We start from the raw sequence: 25,261 nt of genomic DNA on the forward strand, positions 1-25,261 counted from the left end.
GGTGATAACTAATGGCTAGCTCATAAACCAAACAAAAAATCTGGGGGGTACTAATGATCTATTGAGTTAACTTCTAAAAAAAACCCTGCCTTTTATAAGCTAGAAGGAATCTTACAGATTAATTAACTAAATTATAACCTAACTCTCAGACTAATACTCTTTTAGGGCTAAAAGTCGGGCAAGCATGGGTTTTAGCCCTGAATCTGATGCCAACTATTCCTATTTTTCATTGCTGGGCTTCAGTTTCCTTAATTATAAAAATAAAAGGATTAAAGATTACTGCTAAAGTCCATTTCAGCTAGAAAATTCTGTGATCCTAAGAATACTAGTATTGAAGAAACAACATATGTTTATTTGGCAAGGGGAGGGAGGGCAAGTTTATTTTTATCATAAAGATATTTGATTTTACCAATTACATGTAATAAATTTCTCCATAAGCTTTCCAAAGTTCAAAGATCAAAATTGTCTCTATCCTTTCCCTTCCCTCTCCCCTCCTGGAGATGGCACGCAATTAAATTTGAGTTATTCATTATTATTATGTAAAACATATTTTCATACTGATCTTTTGTAATAAGAGAATAATCATATAAAACCAAAACTCCAAAACAAAACCCCAAATAAACTAAAGTGAAAAATTGCATGTTGTGATTTGCATTCCTACTCCAACAGTTCTTTCTCTGGAGGTGAATAACATTCTCTGTCAGAAGTCTCTTAGAATTGTCCTGGATCATTGTGTAGCTGATAGCAGCTAAATCTTTCACAGCTTATCATTTCATAATATTGCTGTTACTATGTATAGTGTTCTCCTGATTCTGCTTATTTCACGCTGCATCAGTTCATGTAGTCTTTCCAGCTTTTTCTGAAATTGTCCAGTTCATCATTTTTTATAGCACAGTAGTATTCCATCACTATCATATATACTACATTTTCTTTAGCCATTCCCCAACTGATGAACACCCCTTCAATTTCCAATTCTTTGCCACCACAAAAGGAGCAGCTATAAATATTTTTGTACAAGTAGGCTCTTTCCCCCCTTTTTGGATCTTTTTGGGATACAGACCTAGTAGTGTTGTATTACTGGATCAAAGGGTATTCATTGCTTTATAGTCCTTTGGGCATTGCTCCAAATTGTCCTCCAGAATGGCTGGGTCAGTTCACAACTCCACTAGCAATGCACTGGTGTCTTAATTCTGTCACATCCCTTCCAATATTTATTACTCGTCTTTATTGTCATATTGGCTAATCTGATAGTTGTGAAGTAGTACCTCAGAGAACAATATGTTTAAAAAGACTTAAAAGATTTGTTAGAATTCACTATTTACATATTGCTGCAAGATGAGTAGCCAATAACTATGAGAAGAAGATAAGATGATCAAGCAGATTTCATATTCTCAAAATCAATGTAGGCAGATATATATATATATGTATATATATATATTTATGATTCCTGCATGGAGAATATTACAAATCAGGAAAGTTTGTTCTCTTATGGAAGTAAACTCAGAGCATAAATTCAAGAACTCTTGATACTTACATGTCTTGCCTCCTACTTCAGGAGAAGCACTAAACCTTATTAGATGCAACTTCTAAACAAATAGCTTCAGTCTTTTTTGTTACACCTCTCACAATAATTTTAGTTACTATTTAATAGTTTCCCTATTGCTCCACTTTCTAAAAGCACATATATAATGAAATTTAATTAAAGTTTAAGGCTTGTTTCATAAACTTTCATAGTAGAAAATGCGACTGGAATAGGAATAGGTAAAGAGCCCCATATTGGACAGTTAGGTGGCTCAGCACTGGGCTTAGAATAAGAAGGACCCGAGTTAAAATTTGACTTCAGACGTTTACTAGCTCTGTGACCCTGGGCAAGTCATTTAACTCTGTTTGTCTCAGTTTCCTTATATGTAAATAAGTTAGAGAAGGAAATGGCAAACAACTCTAGTATCTGTGTGAAGAAAATCTCCAATAGGGTTATGAAGAATCAGACACAACTGAAATGCCTCAACAAAAAAAACAGGCTTATTATAAAAGAGATGTTTAAGGGTACTAGGAACTTTTACAAATTCTTCTTTGAATTTAAAATATTGGGCTTACTTACATAAAGATGTACTTTGGGTCACATGTCACCTTAGAATGGGTGAAGAGGGAATAGATAATGCCTCATGAGGGAAAATGTGGGCAGAAACTATGTGTGTACCAAAGTTGGTTGGGAATTTGCAAACCTAGGCAACCAGAAGTTAAGTGGAATCAACATTGAGTACAGATTTTGTGGAATACAGGTATATAATAACCCATTCCTGGGTTTGAGAGTAAGCTAAAACAGAATTGCATGACAGGGTTTCTATAGATTACATGGGCAACACTCAAATGGAAAAAATAAAACCAAACTCTCATGGCTCAGAGGCATATTTAGTTTAGTGAGAGGATAGTTTGACAAAACTCTGAGCTACTGACTGACTCTCTCTCTCTCTCTCTCTCTCTCTCTCTCTCTCTCTCTCTCTCTTATATATATATATATATATATATATATATATATATATATATATATATGCACACACACTTTGATTATGATATTTCTGTATTAATTTCATACTGATAACCCTAAGTATTCAAAACTGTTTACTTCAGGAGCAAATCTATTTATAATGTGAAATTCAAAAAAGAGGGGCCTGACCTGGGGAATTCCCTCAGGTGAACCATTCTCTGACTTTGAAAATGATGATCAAATGACTTTAAATATATCATGCCAAAATTATCTAGGTTATATATCTACATGTGTTCCATGATAACATTATAAAGTTTTAACAGAAACAGGGTTGGTAGAGAAATGTGTAAGCAGGAAGAGAAAGAATGTCTGATAAATCAGTAAGGATAACACATACCCATTGTGCACTGCAGCTCTTGGATCTTTACTACTTTTCACTTTTAACATCAGCAGAAAGAATAGAAAGAAAAAGATAGCCAAGGCAAAGTTGATCCGATAGACAGCGTTGTAACCAACCAGTACATCACAAATGTTATCACTCTGGCCATTATCATTCTTGATTCTAAATCCCCCTTCACAGAATCCAGGAATCTGGGGGAAAAAAAACAAACAAACCAATTCCAATGATATGTGTACCCCATTTTCAGAAAACACTATATGAAAATCTAGATTTACAAAGTAAATGAAGTGAGGGTGATGATGATTTAACAAAGGATTCACTATAGAATTCAAGTTATGAATAATATCTCATGGAGGCAGTTAGATGGCTCAATGGATTGAAAAGCAGGCCTATAGGCAGGAGGTCCTGGGTTCAAATCTGGCCTCAGACACTTCCTAGCTGTGTGACCCTGGGCAACCTACTTAATTCCCATTGCCTAGTCTTTACCACTTTTCTGACTTAGAAACAAAACACTATTGGTTCTAAGATGGAAGGTAAGGGTTTAGTGGAAAAAAGTTATGAACATCTCTTAGTACAATGAAATGATATTTATTTTTTTATAAAAGTTTGTTTTACCTATAACTTTCCAGGGATTTTAATATAAAGCAAAATATGTTTCTATGTTAAATGACAATGCCTGGATACAATTATAGCATAAAATGACAAAATCTAAAAAGAAAGCTTACAAATTAGCCCCTTAAGATAATAAAGTAGTCCTGTTATCTGCACTTTGAGCCTCTCATACTAAAAGATAAAAGTCTTCTGATTGGAGGTTACAGAGGTACCCCCTCTGTTTCTACTTCAGAATACAAATGATATGAATTTCTCTCTTTTTTACTACCATTATGTTACTCACCTAAAATCCTGTTACTAAATAGTTCAATAACTTTAACTTTCTAAATCAGATATGAAGTCTTTGTTTTTGGTAAATTAGATCATTTCAGTATGGTTCTCTCTCATCCTTACACCCCATACCTGTAAAGATAATTTTAGGGTTGTGACTTAAAATCTAGATTTAATTGGTCGCCAAGGGAAATCTCAAATAAAATACCCAAGTCAGTCTGGAAATTTATGGTAATTTAATTAATATAGAGGGAAGGAATTTAAGGAGAAGGAGGGAAGAGTATATAGGATTTCTCCTGCCTGGCCTGTGCCAGGGGGAAGTTTGAAATCCCTGCCTCTAGGTCTCTGAAGAAGATTAGAGGCTTCTAAGAGGATAAAGTTGGAAAGTAAAGGAGGAAAACTCAGCCAGAAACTCACCACCCAACTGGACAATAGCTTGTAGCCACGCCAAGATGCCGAAAGGCCCAGCACGCTACCACCAGCCAACTCTCTGCCGCCAGAAAGGTCCCGGAGAGAAGTGAGCCAAATATATAGACCTTTCACTCTTGTGTTTCCTCCTCTACATGCCCATATCTTTAGAGTTCTCATCTTCTTTGATTAGATTATATCTTTTAGAGTTATTTAACACTTCTTTGTTAAGTTTACTTTTTGTGATTAATTTAACCGTTATGGTTAACACTTTTTTGTATTAAGATCTTAAAATAGACTTAACTTAAAGTTCTAGCTTCACTATAAGGTAAGAATTAAGTACTTTCATTGTTCAATCAGGAGATTACAACTTTATCTTCCCCATAAGGTAAGATCTAAGTAGGGTAGAGTAATTTAAAGTTTCACAATCCCCCATGATTTTGTTAGACTAAGACTTCATTGTTAAAATCAGGAAATAGCTAAATCCAATCTTCACATACCTTCTAATATGGGAAGTACTAGCCTTGTTTGGAGAGAAAAATTTTATACACATAGTAAACTAGAGTGACTGTATGACTCTAGCTCTCATTTTGTTTTTCTCTTTGCTATCAGGTCAAGGTATGGATATGCTTACTATGACCATCTTTCTTTGTGAAAGGCAGCCCACATTCTATTCTTTGGAACTTTACTTAATCTCACAATCATGAATATGTAAACAATTAGACCCACATTAGTGAGCCCCAGGGTTCAAAGGGTCTACTGAAAGTATGAAATAATACCTTTGAGAGAAAAAGAAGATCAGGAAATTATGGGAGCAAAGAAAGGAAATGACTTATTTTATTCCTCCCACCCAAGATATTTCATATAATAACAATTTTCTATTTAATATTTTAGAAGGAAAAATACTCCTAACATTAATATTTTCTTATGGAATAGCAGGGTGAGAATTTGGAAGATGCTAAATTAGAACAATAATTAAAACTAGCCAGGTTGGGTAGTGTTAGATTTAAATTACTAACTCCAAGTTCTTATTTTCCATAGAGTTTATTAATAATCACTTGAAATAGAGAACACATATATACAGAGATTTAAGTCTAATCTAACTTAACCCTGACCATGTGGTTCCCTACATGGCTGTCTCCTTCTGTCAATGGTGCTCCACTGCTGCCTCCAAGGGAATAGAGAGAGCTTCCCATGTCTTGTACCACACCTTTATCCTCTCTCTTGACCAGGACCTGTAATCTTTTGTTCCATGTCATGTTCCTAGGGCTCTTCACCTGTGACCACTGTTTGGAGCTTTTATGTGACATCTAGGTGAAGTGGGGCACTTCACAAAATGAGTCCAGGCACCCAGAAGTTCAATTATTGGAACTGATATTTATTTATTAATCGATTGATCACTAAATGTGTCTACCCCCTGGGACAGACTTCCCTAGTGGAAACTGCCCTGATTTGAAGTTACAGTCTGTTTTTTATAGTGTTTCATACATGCAAAATGCAGTGTAAGCTTAATTAATAGAGTGACAGAGTGAATGATATATTAGCCTTATATAATTTCATTAAATGAGGGATATAGCCTTGAAGTTACTGAAGCAAGCTTTATTTTCCAGAAGCCAGATGTGTCATTAGCATTTGAATACAGGACATTCCATAGCATATCTTATCCTATGCTGGATTCATCTTTTCCCCATTAGGAAGGGAACATTTTCCCATGTACATTGGCCATATGTTGTCAACTGACTTTCCCATGAAAAAGTACATTCCTAACGTCCATAAGGAGAAACAGGATTTCTGAGTATGTTAACCTATGGATCAATGACTCAGTTTACTCTATTTCATAGGCATGCAAATGGGATGGGTCAGAAGAGAAGGAAGTTCATGACCCTGGGAGGAAGGGGTTCCCTTTACACAGTAGTAATAATTTCCCAAAGAGCAGTTATTTCAAAATGAAATGATAATAAATTAATACTTCCAAATACCTTTTTCAGCCATGTTTCCAAACTTTCCGTCAACATAATAAAAGAAATGGCTGTGCCCAAGAGGAGAATAATGGCATAGATAAAGCGAGTCAGGGTCGAATTCTTGCTAGGACAGCAACTGTACACCAAACATGATGCACTGCCACACAAGCATGGAATCTGCAAGGGAAACAAGAGAAAACAAAATGTTTTCCTTATACATTGAGAGATACATATGGGAATCACATAAGTGAAAGTTCTTTAGGTTATATATAAAACCCACATTTCATTAGGTTTTTGTATAAACATTACATTTTGGAGCCAATGATATATATTTGGAATTACCAATGATATAACCTAGAGAATAATGCAAATCTGTGTAATAATAGGGTTATAAAGTACTCAGAATGTCACACATGTATTTTTTTTCCTTAGTAAAAAGAAGTTGTCTTCATCTAGAGGACAGGGTAGTATTAAGTCAAAAGAGCCCTGGAACTCTGGAGCCACAAAGCCTCAGTTCAAACACTGGCCCTCCCATTTACTAGCTGTGTGATGATGGGTCATAGTTTCCTTGTAAAAAAGTAGAGATAATAATATGAAGATAGCACTTTGTAAAATATAAAGTACCAAGAAAATGAGAGCTATTATCATCATCTCACTATGGGATAAATATAGTATATTTTGTAACAAAGAAATGCCATTATTTTATTAAAAAATTTTTAAAAGCTTTGTTTTTTTTAATGGGCGTCCTGGTTACCCAGGGCTGCCAGCATAATGTCTGACATAGAACAGCAGTTTTCTGGGAAGGGTTTAAAGAATGACAGCCTAGATTCATCCAATGGCCACCAGGGCTTCGCAGGGTCTTACTAGTCAGCTCAAGACTGACAATAGGAGTTCCAGAAAGATGATACAACATGAGTAACATATATGATTATCTCAAAAATATAGTCTGAACTGTTTGAAGGCATGAACTTGTCAATCTACATTCCAAGGACATATTCATTAAATGACTACTTAGACAGAGCTGCTTAGGTTCTCCTATGTTCACAGGATATGATAAGAAGCTGTATAACCTTCATGGCCTATAAATGATACCTGCTTTTAGATATAAGCTATAGCCACAACTCAACCAAAACTCAAGTCAATGAACCAGAATTGGTATCTATAACTGGCAGAGTTAAAAAAGGTAAGGGGCCACAACTGGAATTAAGGTAGACTGAGGCACAAGGTTCTGAGCACATTCTATTAATAAAGCACAAATTTGCCAATAAATAGGGTCACAACCTCCTCATCAATACTGAAGACTTCAAGGTGGGGCTTAGAGATCATTTTCATGGACAAAAGGAAGAGTATTCATAGTAAAAGGTAGCATCATAGATGGAGAAAACAATATGGGCTGAAGACCCATTAAACCTTGGGTATTCAGGGCTAGCAACCATCCCTCCTTTAATCTTGTTGCTGACTGATTGTGTCTACCTGTAAGGTTAGTTAGTGGTACATGGATAACAAGCCAGTCTTCCTTAAAGAACTAGTGGGACAGAGATAATAGATTTCCTTGACATTAGAATAGAACATCGATTTCACAGAAAAACCCCTAAACTTAAGTGATAATGAATAATTTATAGAAAAGTTGAACTTCTAAACTTAACTCAAAGACAATAAAATGTGACTTAGTTGTAAAAATTGATTGATATTATGTTTGAAAATTAAGGTGAGGGACAGCTAAGTGGCATAGTGGATAGAGTACCTGGCCTGGAGTATGGAGGATGTGGGTTCAAATCTGGCCTCAGACATTTCTTAGATATGTGACCCTGGTCAAGTCACTTAACCCCCATTGCCTAGCCATTGCCTTTCTGTCTTAGAGCAATTGTTACTAAAGACAGAAAGTGGAAAAGAATGTAAACTCAAAGACAAAGTTCCAAGAATGATCAATTAATTAGTTATGCTAGCAGTACCAATACACTGGGTCAATGCCTTCTCTCAATGACCAAAGATCATGAGAGAGGGGCTTGCTAAACTTCATAGAGTTCTGGGAAGCATAAGAAAACAAAGAACGGAGTATCACAAATAGAAATTAGTATGATCGGTTACAAAGTCTGAAGGATCACAGGTGGAGGGACATTTGGGGCTAATAACAGCCACTCCTTCCATCCTGTTGTCAGAAAAGTTTGTTTGATAGAGTCCATCTTCTTGTTAATTGAACAGAGATACCAGACTTCTTGGCCCTCATCAGCATTCTTGTAAGGCTTGTTAGTAGGATAACAGAATCTTTCTTAATTGTACATAGGTACATAAAGCAGTATAATTACAATGAATTTCTTTGAATTACAGTGACTTATAGAACAACTGAATTTTAAACTAATCCAGAGAGAGAGAAAACTGAACTTCTGGGGGACAGCTAGGTGGTTCAGTGGACTGAAGAGTCAGGCCTAGAGATGGGAGGTCCTAGGTTCAAATCTGACCTCTGACACTTCCCAGCTGTGTGACCCTGGGCAAGTCAACTTAACCCCCATTGCCTAGCCCCTACCACTCTTCTGCCTTGGAGCCAACACACAGTATTGACTCCAGGATGGGAGGTAAGGGTTTAAAAAAAGAAAAGAAAATTGAACTTCTGGAATCATGAACTTCTGAACTTAACTCAGGTTTAGGCAGCTATAGAACAGAATCAACTACAGAATTGCCTCAAATATAAGTACAGAATCAATGACAAAATAGTTATTTTGAATTTTCAAGTGTTAACATAGAATACAGTCAATTACAGAACGGACTCAAATATAATATAGAATCAATTACAAATGAGTGGAGTAAGCGACTACCTACTCAAATTAAAAATCTGGAGTCAGAAAGAGTAGAAGGAACAAAATTTATTACTTTTTCATGAAAAAGAACAAGTCTAAATGTGGAAAGTAAGTAAGCAGCACAGATGCAGAAGCAAACATTATATAGATCCCTAATGTGAGACACTCCCTTCCCTCCCCTACCTACCCAACTTCCATGGTCTGTTGGTCAGGTCTTAAAATCTAGGCATAAATTCTACCCCAAGACATATAGAATAACCTAGAATATAGAATAGATCATGAGTTTATCACGAGCCCGTATTTGTGAGGGGTAAGGTTATAGGGAGGTATTCATGTTCTCAGAAGTGACTTCAAAAGTATGAGTTAATGAGGATGAGGTATGGGCCTGTCTTCATGATCAATGGATCATCCTGTTTACATGAGATATGGGAGAGCCTTTATTCATGGCTGATGGACCATTCAGTTTACATGAGATATAGGATTTCATGACATATGAAATATCCAGTTTCTTGGGCAATAATAGGATGCCCTTATGGTGATTTATGGAGCATCCCATCTTCCCAATTCACTGAGCATGTCATCCAAATTTATTGAGCAATAATGGGACATCCTTGAGGCCTATTCTGCAAGCATAAGTAGAATTTCCATATATTCTTTCTATTCCTTATAAGGGGAACAGTATATCTATCTTGAGAAGAACACTCTATTCCCCTTTTTGTTTCTCACACAAAGTAGAATTAATTTGAATTTCTAAGTGTTAACAGAGAATAGAATCAATTATAAAACGGAATAAATTTGATTTTCTCACATGCCCTAAACAAAGTTTGGAAATTATTTCTTTGCTTCTTTCTCCCCACTGAAATTCGAGGAGAATTCTCAATAAAGCCTATTTTCTTTCATTATGTGCCTAAGAATTTGTAACTGTTTAACTGTAAACCAAAGGTTTCAACCCTTCACTACAGCATACATAACTTGAATTATCCCCAAACAAATCCCTAGGTTCCATGGATAAAGGAATTTTTTTCCTAAAAAAAAACAAAAACTTTTGACCATAGCAACCCATGTAGTTATTTATAAAATGTCATATTAGAAAGCATTCTTCATTCTGGCCCCTACTCCATTATCAAGAAGTAGCTGAAGAGATCAGAACTGCCAAATCCTGAGATGACAAATATGGTCAAAGCTGATCCTGGTGGCAATGGTCAACAGACAGTTAAAGCAAGATATAATTGCCAAGGCAATTCATGGCCATATTAGGAATCCACAGGATTAATAACTGAAACCTTCAATAAAATAAATTATTTGGGATTTAGGGGCCAAATTCAGGAGGCAGGAAATTAATTTGGCTTTTTCAAAAAAGCACACTCCCAAGCTCCCCAAATCAACAAAGCAAGCAGATTCATTATCTATATACTATACAACCTTCAGAGCAGGAAAAGGACACTATAGATAAGATAGGTTTAGAGGAAGCTCAGGGAAGCCCATACAACATCATACTTTACAGTAAAGTCTATCTTTTGTACCACATTTCTAGGGTCATAAGAATTATCTCTGTGGAAATAGAACTTGTAATTTGGAATGAACCATTGTGATGCTTATCAGCTGTTAATGAGATAAAGGGTTGAATTGCAAATAAAAGCTGAAGCTGAAAGCCCCAAGATCCAAGAGGCTTCAAGGCTTGTTCCACAATCCATCTCGTCTGTGTTTTTCTGTGCTTTTCCTTTCTCTTCAATTTTTTGTGTCTACAGTTTCCCTTGAAGGCTAAAAACCTAGGTGCTTATACGTTGTGTGGGCCGCAACAGTAGCCAACAACCTAAATTATCTAACTGTAGTCCTGGCTGCAGAAAATATAAATCCTAGCATTCTGATGATTAATGCAATGGCACCAATTAATTTATTCCATATGCAATCTCACATTTAATAGAATAGTTTTGAAGTCAAGATATTACAGCACAGAGGCACACAGACCCCAGAATTGTAGGCAGAAGCAGTTTATTTGATAATGCAGGGTTAGCCAGAGTAGTCTCCCAAAAGCTAAGCCCTGAGTTATAGCAGTTGGTTTATATAGTGTATGCATATGTGCTGGTGCAATGGATAAAGGGAGTAGGAGCAAGGACTGAAAGTAGCAGCTGGAAACAACATGGTGATAAACAACCAGACATACTCAAGACCAGGGCACAGACAGAAGGGAGGGGGTGAGTAGAGATATGCATTGTGAGTCAGAATGCAACTGGTGTGTGGTAAAAGTGAACTGTTAAGGGATGGAAGGGGGCTCAGCTCTGAAGTTTCTTCTACAAAGAGATCTGGGGTCTTTTAAAGGTTTTCTAACATTACTTTGGGTTAATATAAGGAATACAATATCAATCTAGATCTCAATTTCCTCCTAGTAAATGAAGCCATCAGATTAAACAGTTTTGGAGGTTCTCTTCATCTCTGAAATTCCACAATTCTTTGTCATTTACTTATTCTGCACAACTCTTACAATAACTTTCTACATTGTGATATAGGTCTCTGATAAGTAATGAACCTCTATCTGATTCATATATCCCTAGAGTATAATTTGATATTTTGATGCATTCCCATAAAAGAATAGCCTATAATTTGAGGCTATAATTTGAGCCTCTAATTTTATTCTAATGACAACCAAAGGGGAATGATTACCCCTCTAAGTTGGCACAACTGCCTCCCCTTACAATTGAATATGTGGTTGCCTTCAGTAAACAAATGCTGAAAACATATACAAGGCCCTAGAAACTGATCTATAAATCATGACTTTCTGTCTTTGAGTTTTTCCAGATGGTCTAGTTTTTAAAAAACAGGAATAATAGTAGTCTATATTTGCATAGCACTTTAATGTTTGCAAAGCACTTTATAAATCTCCCAAATACAGAGCCATTATTTGGTGAAAACAAATTCGGGGTCACATTAAATGAAATTTTTTTGGTACCATAATTTTTACAGTAACTAAAACAAATAAACTACCTGACTTGGCATTCTAAGGCAAAACCTGCTTTACATTCAATAAAGTTTTAATTGACAAATGAAATTATTTAACTGACTAGATCTTCAAATATGTCATTTTAAGCTAATATTAGTTCTTTTGACTGATCCTGTTACAGTAGCTAACATAGGATTTACATTTAGAATAAAAGAATCATAGAATTTCAGAACTGGACAAAACCTTAAAGATAACCTAATCTACCATCTAATCTACCTAAAGCAAGGAAGGCAATTATCCAAAGCCATACCACAAATTAGTGGGGTTGAATAAGGACAAGCACAGAAGTCTCCTGACTATCAATCCAAAGTTCTTTGCAAAATACTAAGTGTCCTTCAAATTAGAGGCTCAAAACCAAAGCGTTATATTCTACAGTACCATATGCAGGTTATCTGAAATCCTAAATCTTAATGAGGCATGAAGTGATAAAGCAAGGGTGACAGCTAACTGACTCAATGGATAGAAAGCCAAGCCTGCAGATGGGAGGTCTTGGGTTTAAATCTGGGCATAGACACTTTCTAGCTGTGTGATGCTGGGCCAAGTCACTTAACTTTAATTGCCTAATCCAGTGATGGGCAACCATTTGAGCTTAGTGTGTCAAAATTCGCCAAAAAACTGAGCATAACTCAGGTGGTATGTCACTGAGGAAAAAACCCATAATTTCATGATATTTATAGTTTATATAACAAAAATGTATAATTGCAATATATAACTGTATTTAATAAACCAAGAACTAATTATTTAACTTACCTACTTAGTGACTTCTTTGTTCTTCTGTCAGTCAGTTTCTTTTGTTGGTCTTGATATAATTTAACTTGTGTGTTGTGCCCTGAACTAAGATAAGTGAGGGGAAGGGGGAATTCTTTAACTAATCTACCTATTAGTGATTTTTTGTTGCTGAATTTCATTGACTAAATCTTCAATTGAAGGTTGGTATTTTCTACACTTCAAGTACTACTAACTTCATCTGTCAATCTGTTTCTTTTGTTGGTTTTGCCCAGCAGCACCCAAAGGGAGCCCCAGGCTGCCCTACCCCCATAGCCAACACATGGAGCAGCCCTCCCCCCCACCCCCATGGTGTGGTGTGGTGCAGCAACTCCTGGGCCCCAGGTGCACTGAGCCTGCATGCAGCCCTGTGTCATCGAAAATGGCTATGGGTGTGATAGTGCTGACACGTGTGTCATAGGTTTGCCATCTAGTCTAGTCCTTACCATTCCTTCTGCCTTAGAACTGATACTTAGTATTGATCCTAAGACATTATTAGGTAAGGGTTTAAATAAGGGTGATATTATCACTCAGACTGCTAGGCAATGAAAGTAGCTGAAAGCAAACCAGTCACTCAGCTGTGATTTTTAAGATCTCAAACCATCAGCTAGGGATAGAAATGCTTTGGAGAAAACTAGAAAAACAGGAATAATTTCCAAATAGTCCAAGATTTACCCTTAATGTGTTAACTTTTATGAGAAATGTCATAAAAAATAAGGACAGCCAATCTGATTTTAATCTCCCAATTAAAGCATCTTCTTCCTTTGAACCCCAATAAAAAAAGTTTTGTTGTTTGTTTATATGACTTTTTATGACTCTGGGGTTTTCTTGGCAAAGATACTGGAATGATTGGCTATTTCCTTCTCCAGTTCAATTGATAGATGTGGAACTGAGGCCCTGTTGGCCTAATAACCCTGTTGGTTAATTGATTTGATCAGGATCACAAAGCTATTAAAGTATCTGAGGTCAGATTTGAACTAAATAAGACCAGTTTTCCAAATTCCGGGCTCAATGCACTATCCACTGTACCACCCTAACTAAAGGTATTATTAAATATAGCATCTGAATAATTTGCCTTTTGCATTTGGAATAAATAAAATGAAGTTAGAAGAGCGAGCTTTAAGTAAGGTCATTTCATCCAACAACCTTTTTGCTTTATAGAGAATAGGACCAGGAAAGAGGGAGTGACTTACTAAAAATCAGCAAATTAGTGGCAAATTCACTTTTTCTGATTCCTAAGCAAAGATCTATACCCATACCCTGCTGTTACCCATACATATAGTCTGTACATATCTCCTACCTCTGCTTTTGATTGGCTGTTCCTCTGGTTATGTCTCCCAATCCCTTCTCACCTCTATATCTTTCAGAATTCAGTTTCCCTCACCATTAAGTTTAAACACCACTTTCTACCAGAGATCCATCCCTTTCCTGACACCCCAGATACCCTTAAATCACTTTGCATCTATTTGGTATTTCTCTGCTCTTAGCTAGACTGTAAACTCCTTGAATGCTGGGGCTGTTTTCACTTTTACCTTCCAACATACCCTCCTAGCCTTAAAGAGTAAGTGCTTTGATAGTGTTTGTTGACTTATTAAATTACAATGTTATTGCCTTCTTCAGCAATTTTAGAAAGAGAAAAAGGATGAAGAGATTTGAGCTGAGGGTAGAATTAATAGCCAAAATGACTGCAGGATTGGGAAATAGAAAAAGATTCACCATAGGATAACATTAACCATCACACATACACATTCACCATTGGATAACATTAATCATCACACACAGACACAGACACAGACACAGACACAGACACAGACACAGACACACACACACACACACACACACACACACACACACACACACACACACACACCCCCCAAGCCAACCAAAGTCAACTCAGATCAATTCAATAAACTTTATCTTCTAGGTATAAAGTTCTATGCTAGATGCTGTTGGGAATGCAAAAATAGAAAACCATATTGTTTTAGAAAAACACACCCAAGTCTGTGGCAGGGGTCTCACCCCAAGAATGGGAGGCTCAGAACTCTGTTCAATCCAGAAGTACGAAAGAATTTTATTTTAAAAAGAGGTTTAATGTGGTGAAATTGCCGAATAGCTTTTGGAATAGCATTAAGGTCAATGGCTTAAGGTCCCAAGGCTGATGGAGTAGTCCCAAGTGTGGATCAGAGTTTGCATACTTATTGAAGGTCTGGGGGGTTGTCCCTTCTTATTCCTGGGATATCTCTATCTTTTCCCAGAATAGCTCACCCCTGGGTGTCATAGGGCATTACAAGTTGAAATCCAGGTAGAGGTATGTTTGGGGTCTAACATGTCATAGGCAAATTTAGGAATACCAAAAAGGGAATGGGGAGCATGTACAACTTGGGGGGGGGGGGAGTTTCCCTGGATGGCAAGAGTCTTTAGTGTGTATGTCATATGTTCCTTCTATTGTCCCGCCTGCCATCATTTGTAAGCCTAGGAGATGTCTTGCTATCCTTCTGGAATGCCCTCATCAAAGAGAATATAAGGAAGATACAATATAGTAGACGGCCACTATAGATGATTTATAGTGCTTAACAGTTCAGAACTAAGGTAAAAACAGAATATAAGGGGTTAATATATCCAAAACCACAAAGCTGGTGAACAGAATAGTACAAAACCAATAGGAGTGATTAATAATACAGAATAGCTAACTGATTAATAATAGATTTTGCAATTTATGAATAATTAGTGCTAACTGGTGAGAAATGCAAGGTTTCAGAACACAAGAGGGTCTTGCTTCTATCACTACCCATCACTGCTCACTTTCATCAATATCTTTGACAAAGCATTAAAATTTGCAGAATGCCCTCCACACAAAAATCCAATAAAGTTAAGAATTATTTACCTTTATTTTACACATAAGAAAACTGGCCCAGAGAGGGAAAATCAACAATGATAAGTCTATAATCACTAATATTTATATAATGCTTACTTTTGGCAGATACTTGTGCTAAGAGTTTTACAATCATTATCTCACTTGATCCACAAAATAACCTAAAGAAATTGGTACTAATATTATCCCCATTTTACAGATAAGGAAAATAAGCCAACTTGCACAGGGTCACATACATAGTAAATTGTCCGAGACCAGATTTGAACTCAGGTGTTTCCAACTCCAGGCCAGCGCTCTATCCACCGCACCACCTACCTACCCCAAATGTTGCCAAGTACCTTGGAAATATACAGCTGATAAATACTTTGGGCACTCTAGGGCAAGATCCAGAGGTTGTTTTTACGGCTCCTTGCACTACTTAGATCTGTGACCAAAGGCAAGTCACTTAACACAAAGTTCTTAATTTTTAAAATGGTGACATTTATTATACCTAAATTATTATAAGAAACGCACTAAATAAATGTGAATTATTCTCATCTTTCCTAACTCATTCCTGTTTATCTCTATACATTTTTTCTCTTCCTGAAAAAAAGAACAATTTAACGAAGATCAATTGGCAAATAAATGTCAGATGAGATCCAATGAAATAAAATTTGTGAAGTGCTTTCCCACAGTGCTTTGGCACATAGTAGGCGCTTAATAAATGCTTGTTTTCTTCCCCTCCGCCTCCAGAAATGTCAGATGCAAAGCGAAGTGCTCTCTTCTCCGGCCCCAGTCATCTCCTCCCTAGGCTGCCAGGCGCTCTCCGCTCCGCCTCGCCCCGGCCCCTTTCCCCTCCTATGCCCCCGAGGTCCGAGGCGGGCCGAAGTAGGTGGGGCGAGGAGAGGGGTAAATAAACAAAAGGACTCGGCGTCCGGCCGCCGTCCGGTGAGCAAACCTCTAGCACACTCGGAATCCAGAAAAGGCCGCCTCCTTCGGGCGGCGGCCCCCTGACTCGGGCTCAGTCCCGGGACCCGACCCTGAGGTTCGCGGCCCGGGTCTGCAGATTGTCTGTCTGCCCGCCCTCTCTCCTTTCAGCCGCCGAACCAAGCCAGGCCGGCCCCCGCACTCACCCAGCTGGCCACGGAGAAGGCGCCCAGCACGGCTCCCATGGCGGCGGCCGGGCCAGAACGCGTCGGCTATCTGACTCCGACTACGCTCCCTCCGCGGCCGTCTCCTCTTCTTCTTGGTTGTCCTCAGAGCCCGTGGGCGACGGTTCCCAGGGACAGAAACCGCGATCCGCCCCTCTTCCGACGAGCATCGTACGTCACTGCGTCGTCCCGCCTACCCCCGCCCCCTCCCAATTGCCAAAACCGGGGGACCGTCCATTGGTTGAAGTAGGAGGCGGGGCTAAAGGGGCGGCTAGGGGATTGAGCCGTTCGGGAAAGGAGCCGTCTAGTGGAGGAATCTCTGGGGGGCGGAGCCCTGTGGGGGAGGAGTCGTTGGGTAACGGAGCTGTCAGGTTGCTGTGAGCGCGAGTTCGAGCACCGTGGCCTCTGCTCGGGGCCCCTAGAAGGGCCGCTTAACCTAAGGAACTTAATGGCGGATGGTGATTTGCCCTCGGAGGAGCCCCCACACTTTTTTCTTGGCCCTCTTTAGCTCCTCTCAGTCTGGGTGTTAACGCAGGACCGTGCAAGGGTAGCGTTTTATATCGACAAGCTGGACAGCGCCCACCCCCCAATATGAACTCCTCCCCCCACCCGCAAGACCCGAGAGTTAGACGTAAGATACCCAAATTAAGCGCTGTCTGTCGACATAATGCAGGCTGAGCAAAGCCTAGTTCATCCGCCTTTGTGGGCTTTGCTGGAAACTGGAGGAATTCACCGTGATTCAATCAGCGTTTTTAAAGGGCTGGAGTTGAGGAAAGAACTTTAAAGAGCTTTGATTCTGGCACCTCAATCTCTGAATTGAAATAGCTCTTCCAAGACTTAGTCTTGCAGATGTGTGGTTATCTGCAAGTAACATATTGCTATGGTTCAGTTCTTCCCCACCTCCCACCCAAAAACGATTGTAGACTACACCCTCTATTCTTCATAGTCAAAGGAAAGGGCCTCAGAAATCTAGTTCCAAATCCCTTGTTTTACAGCAAGAAAAATTGAAGCAGAAAGATTGTTAAAACTGGGAGTGATAAAGTTGAAATCTGAACCCAAATCCTTTAACTACAAATTCAAGGCTCTTTCTATTTCATGCTCCCAAGCTCTCTGAGAAGGTACAGTCTAGTACCAGAGTAGAGATACATAAAATGAGTACAAATAGTGAGTCCCCTGAAATCGCAGGTTTTCAAATTCACACTATTCATATGCATAATTATATAAAATATGATTATTTGGTCCAGTCTAATGGAAATATGAAGTATAATTTAGAATTTGAAGAATGTGACCACTTCAGTGGATTTATTGTTTGAAAGAATTTATTGCTAACTAGATCAACATAGGAAGGCCAAAGAGATAAGTAAGGTCTGATGAAGGCATAAGAAAAGACATTTATGGAAGATAAGACATTTGAGGCTGGTTTCATAAAATAGGTCATTGTTCCTCCTTTGTATTCTTTTCTTTTTTTTTTTAAACCTTTACCTTCTGTCTTAGAATAGCACCTACTTCATATGTTAAGTAACTTGCCCAGGGTCACATACATAGTGAGTATCTGAGACTGCATTTGAACTCAGGTCTTTCTGACTATGACCCAACTCTCTGTCTACTAAGTCACTGAGTTAAAAGGAAGCATGTGAAGACTTCCCCCAGACAAAAGAGCTGATAAGAACAATTTATTCCAAGGGTTAGGAAGTGGGCTGAAGTGGAGTGCTTAAAGTTTGGTCAGACCTGGAAGAATCCATGGTCATCTATTTTGCATCCTGGGGCCATCAACAGTGTCCTGATTTTTGTTTTACCACTGGAGAGTGAGACTTGAGATTTTGTGCCATTCTGCCTCACTTAAATCCAATTTATTGGCAAGTCAAGATATCCTGTGATGCCACTGGTCCTCTTCCAAACTAAGGAGGGTTAGGGTTAGATTACATGTAAAATGCTATGCAAATCTAAATGCTACAAAATTGCTAGCCATTGCTTCTTTTGATTCCCACAACTTTTGAGGAAAAGTCCCAGTGTTATTCTTCCTCCACTCAGATTTTTTACCTCCCTAAGTTTCAAGTCCCAAATAAAATCCTAACTTCTATAGGAAGCCTTCCTCAAGGCCTAATTCTATTGCTTAAATATTTCCTATTTATCCAGCATATCACTTGCTTCAGGGTAAGGACTATTTTTTTTTTTTGTATCCCCAGTGCTTGGTACATAGTAGGTGCTAAAAATGTTTCGTTGATTGAGTCAAAGAAAGTTTAAATGATTTGCTATGGGTCACACATTTGACAAGTATCTGAAGCAGGATTCAAACACTAGTTTTTCTTACCAAATTCAGGGCCAAATTCAGTGTAACTCAGTTTCCCTAGTAGGCCTGTCTTCTCAGCTATAAACTAAGAATCCTGCACTAGTTGATTTCTAAAGCTTCAAAATGTACAGATGGCATGAACAAAGGTCAAGATTTTCACTCTCCTCCTCACCACCTTCCCGTCCATAGCTATGAAGGTGGTAAACAGAGGCAGCCCAGATGAAAAATTTTAAATGGGTTATTACTGTCAGTAGTTTTTAAATTAATAACATTAATAAGCAATATAAATATCAGTGTTATTTTATAATTAAGATAACAAATAAATATAGCAACCATATCAATGTTATTTATTAATAATTAATATATTAGACAACAGTAATGATATTATGAACTTCATATTATTTAATGAATGTTATGAAGTTAATGCTATGAATAATTATTGATATTTTATTATTTATTATCTCCAAAGCTGCTCTCCTTTTTCATTTTCATTTCTCTGTCCCAGCTTCTTTTTTATCCCTTCCTTGGATCAACCACGGTCTGGAAGCCTGTGCCAGGTTTCTCCTCAATCTAATGCGCCTTAGTTCCACCCACCCAAAGGTGCAAGTACTGCGCAGAGGAAGGGGGCGGACTCTGCTGGCTATGTCTCTTCTCGGCCACCGTAACGCGAGCGCCTCAGGGCCAGAGGGAGCCCCCCCACCCCCGTTGCCCGGACAACCGACTCCACCGCCGCCGGTGTCACCCTGCGGGCGGCTCCCTGGCCCCGGAGTGGCGCTGCTGGCCTGAGGCGGAGGAGGCCCAGAACCAGTTCGGAGGGTGCGAAGCGCTGGTCTCTGAGTGGGTTCAAGGCTCTGCCCAGAGGGACGATCCCCGCCCCTTGCTGATCTGGGTGCAGCAGAACTCAGGAGGTCCGCCTGTTTGGCGGAGGGGTTTGGGGTCAGCAGAGCGGCATCTCAACATCTTCTGTGGGTAAGTGGAAGGTTCTTGGAGAGTCCGGCTGGGGGAGGAGGGTGGGCAAGGGAGTCAGGCAGGGGAATCGGTGACGCTCTATAGTAGTTAGCACCGTTGGCAAAGAAAATCCAATTGAAACCAAGACGTGGGGTGTGTATGGGTGGTGGGGGTGTAATCTGGGATGATTCCCCAAGGCGTGCCGTTTGACTTCTTCACCACAGCCTTCATTCCTGGAAATCCCTCCCAAGAAAGCTCTTGAAAGGTCTTAGGGATTCTAGTGGTAGAAGGGACCTTGGGTCAATCATTCAGCATTTATTAAGCACCTACTAGGTGTCGCACTCACTGGAAACCAAGCGCTGGTTTTCAAAGATCAGCCCTCTCTCACTGTCTGTTTAACGGCGGGGAAACTGAAGCCTGGAGAGGGGAAGGCACTTTAGAGATTGAGCGACAGATGGGAGTTTGTGGCAGACCTGGGGATTTATCGGGGGAAGGGCCGTTAGAAGTCTGTCCGGCAACATTTGTTGGTTTTGGAATTTCTATCCTTTATTTTATTTTAAATATATGTGAGTGTGTGTTTACACATATATTTGTTTAAGCTACTATCATTAGCAAATTCCAATTTTATAGGGCCCTGAGGCTAAGCACTTTCCTCACAGTAGCCTTGTGAATTAAGGAGTACAAGGATATTCTACTTGTTATATTAGGAAACATCCAGGTTCTCAAGAGGGAATGTGAGGAATTACTGGTACTTGGGAAAATCCAAGGTTGGTTTCCAGCCTAACTCCTAAAGACTTCTGATTCCACTCTTCTTGCTGTAACCCAGCAATATCATAGATTTATATCACCAAAATATCATTTTGTCCAGTATACAAACTAAAGTAGAAAAGCATGTTAATATATTTTTATAATATGAGTAAAATAATTTCCTGGTTTGCTGTTAGTTAACTTTTTCATGGTGAGATTAAGCAAAATGCTTCATTTATTCCTTGAATGTTCCAGTAAATGGAAGGTTTATTCAGGAAATGCTTTCATTTTTCAGATTGAGGATTTTGAATGTTCAGAGTATAATTCTGCCAGTGCCATCGATTCAGATACCACTCCTTGGTTCATCCCCAATGTAGCCTTGCCCAAATGACTGATTTTTCTTACTGGAAGGGGTGGGGGGGGTTCAATAATTGAGAAAGAGACTTTCCTTGTAAAATAACCAAACAAAATTTCGACAGTTCAAAATAAAATGATAAGCAGCCAAACAAACTTTTGCAAATTGTTAAAGAGATATTAGCACTTAATTGAAGTCTTTTCCCAGATGTAATTAGGAAAATTAAACATTTTTGGAAAAGAATTTTGGAGAGAAACCCAGGCAAATATGAAGCATTTTCTATGGAAATAAATTCCCCTTTCGTTGCATATGAACTGTCACTAGTAATAATAATAGAATGGCATTTTTTGCATTTTTTTTAAACCCTTACCTTCCATCTTGAAGTCAATACTGTGTTGGCTCCAAGGCAGAAGAATGGTAAGGGCTAGGCAATGGGGGACAAGGGACTTGCCCAGGATCACACAGCTGGGAAGTGTCTGACACCAGATTTGAACCTAGGACCTCCTGTCTCTAGGCCTAGCTCTCAATCCACTGAGCTACCCAGTCCCCTATTTCTTAGATTTTTAAGTTATGAGATCACTAGAAGTATCCCTTAATATGAATGGGAAAGTAATGGCAATTTGGTAGAGTGGATTTACCCAGATCTTTGGATATAGAAGACCCATGGTGGGCTGGAAAGAGCCCCAGGCTTGGAGTCAGGGATCTGGCTTGAGTTTCAGTTTTAGTAGCAATAGCATTTTGTGGCAAGTCACTTTCCTTCTCGCAGCTGCAGTGTTCTCATCTGTAAAATGGAGATAAATACTTTTCTTCCCTACTTCAGAGGGTGGCTGTGAACAAGCATTTTGTAAACTCTAAAGTAATCATAGAAATGCAAACTGTTATGTGATTTTTACTTTTTTAATATTTCTTAAATATTTTGTCTTTCCTGGTGCCCAGCAGTGTTCTTAAGTGTTTGAGAAATGTTTACTGAATTGGTTGGAATTAATAAAATCTTTTGGTGAACCAGCAATTAATTATAGCTCAGAATGGTCTGGATTTGTATGCTTTTTAATTATTGTATCTACTTTTTTATACTTTGAAAGGAACTTGAAAGGCCATCATATTGAACTCCCTCATTTTACAGATGAGGAAACTTAAGTCTCAGGGAGGTTGTCCTAGGTTACACAGGTAACAAACATTATATGGGGATATGAATTGAATACAGGTTCTTTCCCAGAGACAATGTTCTTTTATATCACTGTGATAAATTGATTTTTCCCTGTAGCTAAGTACTACATATATAAGTACTTTCTTAAAAATGACTTTTGGTGGCTGTGTTTCTTTGACACTGGCAGCTGAACCCTGTATTATTCTACTACTGATTGCATTTCATTATCTGAAAAAATATTTTAAAAGACAAGTGTATCTGTAAAAAACATCTGTTTCCAAGAAGAGTAAAAAGACTTGGGGTATATAGCTAATTTTGCTATAAGTAATCTTGGAAGGCTCAGTATTTTATTTTATTTTTATTATTTTTAATTTTATTTAGAATTTTTTTCCCATGGTTAAATGATTCATGATCCTCCCCCTCCCTTCTCCTCCTCCCTCCCAAAGCCAACAAGCAGTTCCATTGGGTTATACATGTGTCATTGTTCAAAACCTATTTCCATGTTATTCATATTTTTCTGTAGAGCAGTTCTTTAACATCAAAACCCTATATCACTTCACACCTAGCAAATTGATTAACATGACAGCAAAGGAAAGTAATGAATGCTGGAGGGGATGTGGCAAAGTCGGGACATTAATGTACTGCTGGTGGAGTTGTGAATTGATCCAACCATTCTGGAGGGCAATTTGGAACTATGCCCAAAGGGCACTTAAAAATTGCCTGACCCTATCTCAAATTCATCTCTCTTCTGTTCCTTTTAAATAAAGTATTCCTTCCAAAGCCATAATCTAGCCAGGAATACTCTCGTGCCAAGGACAGTGATAGCTATTGAAATTGAAAAGAGAGGGAGAGACACTGTGCCTCAAGGCCTGCCAATTCCCCCTTTGGATCTGTCTAAAAGTAATAGGAAAGCATTTCCTTACATTGTCTGAAGTTGCCCTTTTGCAGCCTCTACCCATTGTTCCTTAGTTCTTTCCCTTTGGGACAAGTAGAATGAGACAGTTGTTATATCTCCTAAGTTCTTTTCTCCAGTTGAAACATCCTTATTTCTTCAACTGCTCATTTGGCACCATGTCAAAGCCTAACACCAATCCTGCTTACTCTCCTCTAGATAGTTGTTTTTTTTTTAATCAATTTCCCTCCTAATATCTGGCACCTACCCAGCTGTATGACTCAGAGGAAATCACTTAACCCCAAATGCCTAGTCTTTACCACTCTTTTGCCTTAGAATTGAAATAGAGAAGGTAAGCTGAAGAAACTGTTGAACTAACTGGATGTACTCTGGCTTAGATGTATTTACAAAGGGTACCTCTGCCATAAAGCTCTTGGGAGAATTTACTGTAGGCCAGTTAGTCAAATTGCTCTCAGACCTAGTTTTTTCCAAAAATTGCCTTTGTTCATAGGGGCTGAACAGTTCTGATAGCAGAAATTCTACATCCTCGAAGTCTGGATCAAAGATCCTAAATGGCCATTTAAGCTCCTTGTGGGATTTAAAAGGATTGTCCACAAATTTTGGGAAACAGGACTTTATGGACTCCACTTCCTGTGTGGAGAATTGTCTATGGGCTTTTGAATGAATCACACTAGCATTAGTTGGCTTGGTGACTTCCTTCAGTGGACAGATTTTCTCAGGGGCACTAGCAGCCTGTTTTTCATTTTCACTGCCACCTTTAGTTTCCTGAGGTGCATTCTCGGATTGCCCATTGGCCTTGCCCATAACTAGATCTAGAGCTTTTTCCTTGATCAGTTGTTCAAATAAAGCCTTAATCATGCCCTCTAAGTTGGTATCAGCAGCCATAACCTTCTCTGCCTTCAGGGGTTTCATGAATCTAAATAGTTTCTTCACTTGGGTTAGAGTTTGCAATATAGCCATAAAGATTACATATGCTTGTGCCAGGACTTTCCAGAGAACTAGTTCATGTTGAAAAGGTAACACAGTCATTGTCAAGTTTCCTATATACTCTGTAGTATCCACTACCGTATGCGTTATCCTACTGTATACAAAGTGGTAAACCCAAAAGCAGACAATGTCTGTGATGACCACTGTTCCAAAAACCACTTGTTTGAACATATTTACTATCTTTCTTTCCTGCCTTAAAAGGATGGGGTTCAAGTCAAACTAAAGGTGCCAATTGAAATAGAGAAGGTAAACTGAAGAAACTGTTTCTGGTTGAACTAACTGGATGTACTCTGGCTTACTAAAGAACTGCTAGAGGGGAACCTGAAGCTGCTTGGTTGTAATGGGAGTAGGAATGAAAAATACTGAGGGATGCTAGCACAGGGATGCTGCCACACAGGGGAACTGCTCTAAATAGATACTGGGGAATGCTCTGGGGTTTGCCTACTGATCCCTACTGATGGCTGATGGATCAGTATATCTTCATAACCTCCTCCTCTTTTCACTCCCTTCCTTCTCCAACCCTCTCCTTCCTGCCTCCCTCACCTCCCAGTTCTTCTTGAAGCCTTTGGCTTCTTCCCTCCCCCCTTGAATAAACTATAAATACACTCTTTTTCTTTTCCTTTTCAAGTCAAGGGGTTTATTGGGATAACAGGATAGGAAATTGAGGTAAGAAAGATGAGGATGTCCCTAATCTAAAAATGAGGGAGAATTTGAGGGTTTGAGAAAGTAGTCCAGTCACAAACTGGACTCTAAGAGAGATGGAGAGTTAGAAAGATGGAGGACAACAGCTGTTTAAAATCTTCTTTCTTCTTCACAAAGTTAGCAAGGTCTCTCAGCTTAACTCCAAAGAGAAACAAAGTTCAAAGGCTCTCAGTTTCTCCTGGCCAGCTCAACTCCCAAAGAGACAACCAACTCCAAAAGCCAAGTTTTTCCCTCTTCTCCTCTCTGTGGCCAGAAACCCCCAACTGCCACTCCTGGGAACATTCCTCTTGGAACCTTCTTCTTGATTGACAGACAGGTCCCCAGCCAGTTCTTGCATCTTGGCTTACAAGTCCTCTCTCTCTCTCCATGCCTCTACCACAGAATCAATACTTTGCTTTGATTCTAAGACAGAGGGTAAGGGTTTAAAAATAAAATAAAATATGTTGACTTTAAATGATCACTCTATTGCAAAT

At 38.8% G+C, this 25,261-nt stretch overlaps 2 protein-coding genes across 4 annotated transcripts in view; one reads left to right on the top strand and one right to left on the bottom strand.

The window, feature by feature from the left end:
- The window catches only part of SERINC3 (serine incorporator 3), a 28,598-nt gene extending 11,324 nt beyond the window's left edge, over positions 1-17,274 (bottom strand). The window contains exons 1-3 of the mRNA XM_007475812.3: positions 16,682-17,274; positions 6,158-6,316; positions 2,886-3,079 (exon numbers count right to left, since the gene is read on the bottom strand). Coding sequence (XP_007475874.1) covers positions 2,886-3,079; positions 6,158-6,316; positions 16,682-16,720 — 392 coding nt within the window. The 5' untranslated portion in view covers positions 16,721-17,274. The remainder of the gene's footprint in view (positions 1-2,885; positions 3,080-6,157; positions 6,317-16,681) is intronic.
- A 2,328-nt stretch (positions 17,275-19,602) lies between these two features.
- PKIG (cAMP-dependent protein kinase inhibitor gamma) overlaps positions 19,603-25,261 on the top strand; it is an 88,459-nt gene continuing 82,800 nt past the window's right edge. Inside the window, exon 1 of one of the 3 annotated variants that reach the window (XM_007475815.3) lies at positions 19,603-19,958. The gene's annotated coding sequence lies outside the window, so the exon portion shown is untranslated. The remainder of the gene's footprint in view (positions 19,959-25,261) is intronic. The other 2 variants (XM_007475813.3, XM_056813013.1) reach the window with 2 other exon arrangements.

Source organism: Monodelphis domestica, chromosome 1, assembly GCF_027887165.1.
Source record: "Monodelphis domestica isolate mMonDom1 chromosome 1, mMonDom1.pri, whole genome shotgun sequence".
NCBI lineage: Eukaryota > Metazoa > Chordata > Mammalia > Didelphimorphia > Didelphidae > Monodelphis > Monodelphis domestica.